Source organism: Drosophila suzukii, chromosome 3 (assembly GCF_043229965.1).
Source record: "Drosophila suzukii chromosome 3, CBGP_Dsuzu_IsoJpt1.0, whole genome shotgun sequence".
NCBI classification, from domain to species: Eukaryota; Metazoa; Arthropoda; class Insecta; order Diptera; family Drosophilidae; genus Drosophila; species Drosophila suzukii.
The window spans coordinates 10,176,150-10,185,342 of record NC_092082.1 but is presented as its reverse complement, the minus strand read 5'-3'; the positions used below and the strand labels follow the sequence as shown (position 1 = coordinate 10,185,342).

The window sequence follows — 9,193 nt, the reverse complement described above, 5'->3', positions numbered from 1 at the left end:
AACCTGAACTGTGCGCACGGAAAATTATTAAATGCTATTTATCACTCTGGCGACAACGGAAATGTGTCTCTGACACTTACAAGAACGCCCAAGGAGGCCAAGGAAGGGTAGTGGCATGTGCAGCTGCTAAGGAAATTGGCAGCATCTGGGAAAAAATTGCACTTGAGGAAATTAAAAGTTGCATTTGAATGCCACGCACGAGCGTAAAAACTAATATCCGCCCTTCAGCTCATTGTTTTGCTGAACGAAGTGATTTTTCTTAGGTCAAGAAGAAGTCTACCGAGTATAAAAAAGAAAGCAAATAATATTAAATTCATATATTTCATTCACATGCAGTTTACAAAAAAAATAAATGTTTTAAATGAATACAAGTACAGTATACGCATCATCCTTAAAGTATGCCACAACATTGTGAGTGCAGTCGCAGATACTGCCAGAAGGTAGGCAAAGATACTCGGCCAGCTACATTTACGCTATGTAAAATTCATGTAGAATATGATTGGGGTATAATCTCTGTAGTTAACTATTCCTAGACATATAACACAAACATGGCAGCTATGGCCGCCAAAAAGGACAAGAACGTCGAGGCATATAGCACGGCACAGGTTGTGTTCATCCAGGATACTAGTGGACCCACGGATAGTGAGACAATTAACTGGGCAATAAACACCATGCTGCTTATGATGGCCACATCGGTACCCAGACCTCGAGCCTGTTTCAGCGGCACAGTCTCGCCGTTTTTAATGCCGAACTGTAAGATAGACAAAATAAATAGATATTGTTCTTAAAAACAATCAGTTTCATTTTACTTACACAATTTTTGGCATGATATCTAGCCACCAGTATGAAAGGCACCGTGAAGATAGTTCCATAGAGAATACCCGCAGATGTACTAAACACCAAGACTCCCCATTTGGTGGGCCACAAGCCGAGCACCAGCATTCCGATACCATAGTAGACCATGCCACTAATGTAAACAGCCCTGGTGCTAAAATTGATAAAGGGAAAAATAAATTTAAATTGACTAGTCATGATAGTCTAACAAATTTCCCAGATTGATAAGACTATGACTTGACAAATCATGGTAAAAAATAATGATATTAAGTACTCTGATTGTCAGAACTTTTATTAGTCGGGGAAAACATATTAAAGCTTATCATCGTCCTTACTTCTATGTAAAAATCATCATGACTGAAGTATATTTTTAGACTATCTATCAAATTTATCAGCATTATTTAAGGTTGATAAGACAATAAGTGCAGTTTTTATAACAAAGATTAAAGAAATCATAGAAAAACGTTTTTTAGTGAAAAAGGATGGAACCCAATAAAATTTTTTTAAATAATATTAATTTTAAGGACTTACCCGAACCACTTCATCAGCTTGGTCACGGACAGCGAGTAAATGGAGCAGGAAAATGCGTATATGGACATTCCCCAGCATCCAAATCGAACTCCAGCTTCGTAGTTCAAGGCGGCCTCGGAACCGGGAGCAGCTGTGGGATCCCCATGGAAGACTGCCTCGCCCACAAAGTCCGTAAAGTAAAGACAATAGGTGACGTGGCCCATCCAGCAGAACAGATTGGTTAAAGCCAGCATTCTCATCGAATAGGGCATGATAAATATGCTCTTTAGATAGGCTTTCAGGGACACGGGAGCATCGTAGTCCGACTGGGTCTCCAAATCCATTGCCTTGTTTTGCTTTTCCAGGGCCGGTGAATATCCATTTTGGTAACTACCCTGCAATGCCTCCTCCCTCTTCGGATCATCGGTGGCCATTTGCAGTTCCAACTGGGTGGTCTCCTGGATATAATAGATGGTATTATTCTTCTTTTTCAACTCCTTCTTGATGGCCTGTTCGGAAAGGGGTCTCAACAGCTCATCCTGCTCGATCAAAGGCAGTGGAATCTCGCGGAATGTGGTCACCGTAATAAGATAGCACACCGCGAATATAATGGTGACCAGGGTAAATACAGTGGGTATATTTCCACCCATAAAACTGCCAATGTGCGTGGTCTCCCAATCTACTCCTCCAATGGCATATCCAATGGTTCCTCCGAATCCTGCGAACAATGCAAACATTGTCATCGCTTTTGGCTGCTCCTCTGGAACACACATGTCCAGCAAATAGGTGCGGGCAGGTGTCTGACAGGTGTCCGCATCGAAATCGAGAAGTACCATTCCCAATATAGTAAGGATCACTGCGAATTTGTAGTTGGAAGCAGAGGGTCCTGTCGCGCTCTCACCCGAGACCAAAGCAGCCACTGATCCTGCCGCAGAGGAGGTGAAGTTCAAGGCAGGCTCTGCGTAGGTATATCCAGCATCGCCTAGAAGCAGACCCAAGTCCTTGCCATAGGGCACCAGGATCAAGCCGCACATGATGCCAAAGGATAATATCGAAATAATTGGACGTCGGCGACCCCAACGAAGATGGCAACGATCGCTAATACTTCCCAGTAGCGGGGACACGAAGAATCCAATCAGAGGTGACAGTCCCCAGGTCATGGACATATGTTTATGATCCACACCGATCTGTAACAGGATCGGGGATACGAAACTCGTTTCCGCTGCATAGGCAAACTCAATGGCCATCGCAATGGCGGACAAACGGAACATCTCGAACCTAGTCTTCCGGCGGAAGACATGCGAGTAGTCCCGATCCTGCTCACGAGCATGATTCTCCCGGGTCTTCAACATGTACTTGATCATAGGGTTCTTCGCGGAGGACAGCTGATCCGACCGTGAGGCATCGGCTGCAACTCCAACCATTTTGAACCGGATTTAATAATACTAAGGGGGAGGAAATTGTAATGGTAAGTGAAGGAAAATATTAAGATATTCTATTTCTATCTTAAATCTAACTTCATTATCACTTAAAAAATTCCGTCATTTTGGTCTTGTGAAAAAAGATATAGTGAGATAAATAGTATATAAATCATTTGGTATTCATTATGGTACTCCACATATCATTTCAAGGGATCTTAATTTGGATTCTTAAAAGCCTAAGATGTTGCCGACCTTCCGAAAACTTTCCTCTGCTGCACCCCAGCTTAAAAGATCTATTAGGTCACATCTGGGCTTTATTTCCCTATCGCAATCTTTAATTGCCAAACGGCGGTCGTGCTTGTTTCTCATCCCACCCAGAACCCAGGGCCCAGAGACATTGAACCGATTAAACTAGAAACATCTGGTGCGGCACGTCGAAGAAGCGCCAAAGATCTCTGATTAATTGAGCTGCGCGGCCACGGTGCAGTGGCGAAATATAAGTATAAAAAATAATGGATTTCAATTTCAATTCAATTGCACTGGGTATCGCAATTTGTGTCACTGCCTATAGAGTGCGAACCCTGAACGGCGGCTATTTGTTTACAAACAAATTCAATCACTACGAAAGACAAACGAGAGTGAATTGCGATTCGAGGGCTTATCTGGGCAGCGAAATTGAAATCGAAGCCGATCGTAAACCCCAAAATGAGTGCACAAGCCTACCCGTAATCGGAATACACAAATAATAGCTACTTTCTGCGAAAGATTGTAATGCACGCTTTGTATGGGTTTCAAAAAATATATTTTTGTTTCAAAACAAAATAAATGTATACCATGGAGCTTGAATATAGTAGGCTATAACTTTTTTTAAGCTCAGAATGCCTGGGGTAAATTATGAACTGATGGCTTATCTGGGCAGCGAATTTGAAATCGAAGCTGGTCGTAAACCCCAAAACGAATTCACAAACATATCCGTAATCGGAATATACATATAACAAAGTCTTTCTGCGAAAGATTGTAATGCATACATGGTTTGGAATAAAATGAGAAAAATAAATTAATATTAATTAAAAAAAAGAGAAATACATGAGATACAGCTATCTCATATTTAGATAACTTTAACTTTTATGGGGTAAGAATTCATTAAAAATAAGTTTATTTTTTCAGTGGAAATACACCCCTGCGTTTTTGGAACTTACAATTTTTTCTTATCTGGCTAATATCACTATTTTGTAACTATTTAATCACTCTTCTTTGATTCGTATTTAGCTAATATCACACTTCGCAAATATTTAAACACTAGTACACGTTCACTCAATTTCTCTTTTGCTTGAACTTGACAACCAGCCACATTTTCGAGTTATTGCAAGCGAACACTTTTGCAAATTGACGGATCAGCGGTTTATATTGGGTTCAATTGTATCTTTGGGGGCGATCTGTAAACGGCTTTCGAACCGCGGCACCGAAACTTTCCTACAACCAAAACGTCGCGTGTCCAAATCGCAACTGAGTCTGGGTCTCCGAATCTCCGGCACTATGGGTTTCTCTATCTCTATCAAAAAAAAAAAAAAGCCTGGCTGCCGAGCGCTGTCTTTGAGCCATTGACCAAAACCTATCTGCTCCATACGTGTGCACTAACAACAAGAATAATAAAATCATAATAAAAGCTCGAGTAAATTTAAAATACAAAACATCTAATTTGTAAGCCGCCGGCTCGAGTGTCATTCACTTTGTGGCATATCCGTGGTAATTGAGACAAGTTGCAGGTCATGTGGGCTTTGTAGATACAACTTAAACTTAAACTACTCTCTTTTTCTTCTGGAATCTCGAATTCAAAATATCCCAACAAAGCCGCGGGTTAGATGACCGACGATTTCTGCGCTTGAATATGTATTAATATTCTGCGAAAAAAAAACAGCGGCTCGTAATTAAAGCACCGCAGACTAGGTCAATAAATGTTTAAATAAACAAAAAGCAACAATAAAGGCACCCAGCAGATGAGCTTTGCAAAATTAATTAAGTCGCCGCTGGCATTAATTGCCTGTTACGATTAGGAAGTCACTTGATAAGCATTCCGCAGTTGACAACTCTTCGCGGGTGTGAGTGAATCATACGTCTAGAAGAAGGGTCAAGGTTATTTTGGGGATTTCAGGAAATAATTCACTGCTATTTGCTATCCGTTAGCCAAACTATCTTATGCTAAATTCACACGTCTTCGGCTCGATAATCGAATGCATTCCATTGTTTACGTTGTTGGCTTCGTGGTGATTAAACTGTTTTGTAATTAACATGATTAAAATGCTGTTTAAAATGCATATTACTTTATTATGGGGGTGTGAACCGGCATATTGTCGAAATGTATGTAGGTTTCATCGTATAGGCAGTGTATTTAACCGCCAATTCAGGCGTAATTGATCTTCTTATTGTGCGCTTGCATGAACCATGTTATTAGTTTATTATGGGTCCCTTAATTGTAGGAGAAAATTCACAAGGGATTTATTTATAAATGCTATCAGGGAACAAAGGGAACACTTAATTCTTAAGTTTACTCATTGCTATTTAGCCAACTAATCATTCCTGCTAAATCTCTAAATCCGTATAAAGTGCCTCTTTGTAACTAGAAACTTGTGAGGGCAATTGAGTTTAAATACAATATTAAAAATATTAATTTGTATATTTAGCAAAAACTATGACTCAAAATATTTACTATCATTGTTATTCATTAACTTTTGAAAAATTAACATTAGAGGCTATAAAAGGGAATAATGAGAAACCAAATTGTAACTCATTATCTTTAAACTTACAACTCGCACAGCTTATGGGCAGTAACTCTTTATCCATAAACTTTTTAAGTTAGTGTAAGAAGCCATAAACATTTTGAGTAAAATATGTTAGGGTTCAAGCCCCTTTTATACGGTTATAAATTATGTTTTAGTTCTTAACTTTTTTAGTTTTAAGGTCATAGTTAAATTTTACGACAGAGTTTTTATTTGTTGTTTTTAAGTTACTGGAATCCCCGTTCTGGTTAACCCCCTAGATTTAAATTACACATAGAGCTACGGATCAATTTATTTATAGCTCGAACTCACCTCTATTTCTGGTAATCCTTGATCTGCTGACAGCCCACGCTCTCTCGAAATAGTGTTCTTTTTAGTTTTTCCGAATCTTTTTATTGGTGTTTTTTCTAAATATGACTAAATTTTATATTTTGTTTTTACAGACTTTTGTTGATTGAAACTTTAACGATCACTGTTACTTTTTTTTCGGTTCGCTTCGGTTATTCACTCACTGTCGCGGTATTGTTTTAGTGTCAATAAATTATACTCCGTTAAAGTTTTTCTCTTGCACAAATTGTTGAACATAAAATAGATTTCGATTTTCTTCAATTTCAATTGTTTCTGCTGTTGTTGCTTGGAGCGGGCGTGGGCGTGGCAGTTGTGGGCGGGCGGCGGTAACGAATTCACTCTCATAACTTTACCCATGCAGTTGGTGCTGGCAAAAGGCTAACGAAATCAATTTTAGCACCCCAGTCTCACGGCTCCTGTTTTTGTTTGCTGCGGAAAGTTGCTCCGCACTCTATCTCTATCTGTGGATTCACTTGCACTCCGGCGAGTTATTAATATTATTTTTTTTTGTTTTGGATATTTCTTCTATCTCCTCGATGGTCAATGGATTTGTTATTTTCGTTATTTTTTTTTAGTTTTTAGACTTCTTGTTATAGTGCTGACATTGCCGCTTGTCGAACGCGGCGGCAGCTGTTTACTCCGTTGGCCTGAACGCTGCGAAGATTTTGGCAAGACATGAAAGAAGTGGTGGCCTGACAATTTTCCCGAAAACTACGCAGTTTTGAGTCTTGTCCCCTCGACGATCGATACGAAGATAATGGAAAATTTATGTTCTATTTTTTGCAGAATCTTTTTTGCGGTGCGGCGATGTCTTCGTTGGCTTTTGGCTTCGATGACTTTGGGGTTATTTTTGGACTGGCAAATGGCTTGGGACGACTGCTCGGGATGATCTTGGTCTGCTCTGGTTCGCTCTGCGACTGAATGTTGGGCCTCTGGACGCACCAATTTATACAGCATATGTGACGGCATTGCGAGTAGCACCACCCATAGCTCTCTCGCCTCCCAAAACTACTCTCTATCGGGCCTCTCGCATCGCTATTTTTCCTCTCCGATCGCCGTCTTATCGGGTCCGGTCGGGCCTTTCCTTTCTTTGTCTTAGGAGCAGTGGCCACACAGAGAGAAAAGATAATTTTTGTTTTTGTCTTAACTTATCATTTATTTTCGAAGAGATTTATTCGGCAATTGGTTTCTATCTGGTTCTTTGTTTTTTGGTTCGGCCCTTGGAAAAACCATTAATCAAATCACTTATAACTTTAACAATTATAAAATAAGATAGTTAAAATATACCTTCTTCTGTAAAGTCATACCAAAATTATATTAATATTTATATTATATTTATTTATTATAATCTATTAATAGAACATTGTATTGTACATTGTAATTATAAACTTATATTTTGTTAGATGTTTTTGTAAACATATATAACTTTAATAGAATTTATATCAGTAATGAGCTAAAATCTTTCTTTACTTCTTAATTACACTTATTAAATAATCATGTAAAAAGTTTTTCCTTTTTTTCTCTGCACTCAAATCTTTCTATAAATATTGATGTTGATATTAGGTGTTTTTTCTGCCTTGCTTAAGCTCATTCGCAATGCATTTTATCTGACGACATAGCAATCTGTGTGTAATTATGTTAATTATTAATTAGCATTAGCACAGTTCCTGGTTCTTGGGCAGATAATTAATAAGATTTGATCTGGCCCTGCCGCAGCTGCCTGCAGATTCTACTGCAAACCCCCTTTTGTACCTGCGGAGCAGTTGGAAGACTGGTAGCTCACCTGAATTTCAGGCCACAGGGAACAGTGAACACACATGAAACTAGTTTACCAGGGGACGACAGGTTTAAAAGCATAGGCATTCATGGATATAGTAATATGCACAGTGATTCTCAAGTGATTTTCAGAGGGTGGAATGAAATCCTAGATTACACTGACCGCATATGCTGGGAAATTCCACTTGATTTCGAGTGTTTGTACTTGAGTGTATTTATTCAGCTCTTTACCTTATCACATTTGTGGTTCGTCATATTCGGTTATCAAATCTCAGCAGCTGGAGGCTCTTGAAAAGGCGATTTAGTCGAGTGATTATAAGTAATTGCCAATGAAATTTTAATAATCATTTATCGATCACATGAGTCTGACAATGAATATGCACTCTATAGCAGATTAAGTCTATAATTTTCGCCAAGGTGGGAGCATTTTTCAAAAGGTAGATAATTGCATATGCAAAAGAGATATAACAATATAAGATACTAGGAAGAATTATTTCTATGTAGTAACACCTTCTGTATCTTACCTCAGATTTGTTAATATTTAAACTGGCAGTTAGAATCTATTAACTGATGGAAGGGTACCAGTTTCTTGCTGGCAGAAAATAAACATATTCCAAGTCAAATTATACATTTAGATGCCTTGGAACGGCAATGAGATACATACGTAAGACAGATACTAAACTGTAGTTCGCGAGTGTTTGTTTTTGTTTTGACTACCGTTTAGGACAAACTTTCCATCTCATTTCGGGCTCATCAAGATGCTAAAATATTCTCTAAGAATGGCAGACAAGTTTGTGCACTCTGTGCGCCAGCTGTATTGTTCAGATTCGGTTTCTCATATTTCGAGGGTTGTGTTTACATTAGTTTGTGATATGACTGATGTTTTGTTGGCATGAACAATTAGCGGAAATCCGCGACTTTTGCCAGCGACAAGATCTCCAATTGAAGCATGTGTGTGGCATCAAATAAAACGTTTCGAATTATGTAAAAAAAAGTGGTTAGGCCTAGTCGGGCGTTGCGGCTATCAAAACCACTGAGTGGTGTCCCAGCGGTTTTGGGTCATTGACTTGCCTCATTTCTACTGTCATTAGGTGCACACGAAAAAATAGACCCAGCAACACACATTTGTAAAGTAAATAATTGTATTAGGTAAACGGAAAGTTTATTTGCTTTTCTACTATTTTGGGATAACACAGGAGCCTCCAGTTACAGTTTTTTTACGGTATCTCACAATAAATCTTACACAAATATAAGGTAATATGTAAGTAAGATAAAAAGCACGTTCTTATGTACTTAGAGACCTATTTGTTTATTACTATTTCTAAAATTATTATAATGATATTCCAAATATTGGTATTCATGTATGATAAGTCACAGCTAAGAGCTATTGTAATAAAAGATATATGGGCCATATATCGTTTTATGGTGGCAATATTTTGGATGAGCTTGCTGCTTCCATTTGCGATAGACGTTGCAGAAAGTCGTGCCAAATTGATAGCGCAAACCCCGTCATTGCTTGCAAGGTTA

General features: G+C 38.7%; 1 protein-coding gene across 2 annotated transcripts; it reads right to left on the bottom strand.

The window, feature by feature from the left end:
* Positions 1 to 302: 302 nt before the first annotated feature.
* On the bottom strand, positions 303 to 6,814 carry Slc45-1 (Solute carrier family 45 member 1). Of its 2 annotated transcripts, none has more exons than XM_017079537.4 (4): positions 5,855 to 6,814; positions 1,366 to 2,789; positions 814 to 988; positions 303 to 751 (listed from the first exon to the last, which is right to left on the bottom strand). In XM_017079537.4, exons 2-4 carry the CDS (start codon positions 2,766 to 2,768, stop codon positions 530 to 532), a joined length of 1,800 nt encoding a protein of 599 aa, XP_016935026.3. In that variant the 5' UTR covers positions 2,769 to 2,789; positions 5,855 to 6,814; the 3' UTR covers positions 303 to 529. The 2 variants fall into 2 exon arrangements, with proteins under 2 accessions (XP_016935026.3, XP_036671491.3); XM_036815596.3 differs by lacking the exon at positions 5,855 to 6,814 and adding an exon at positions 3,965 to 4,255.
* Positions 6,815 to 9,193: the final 2,379 nt, after the last annotated feature.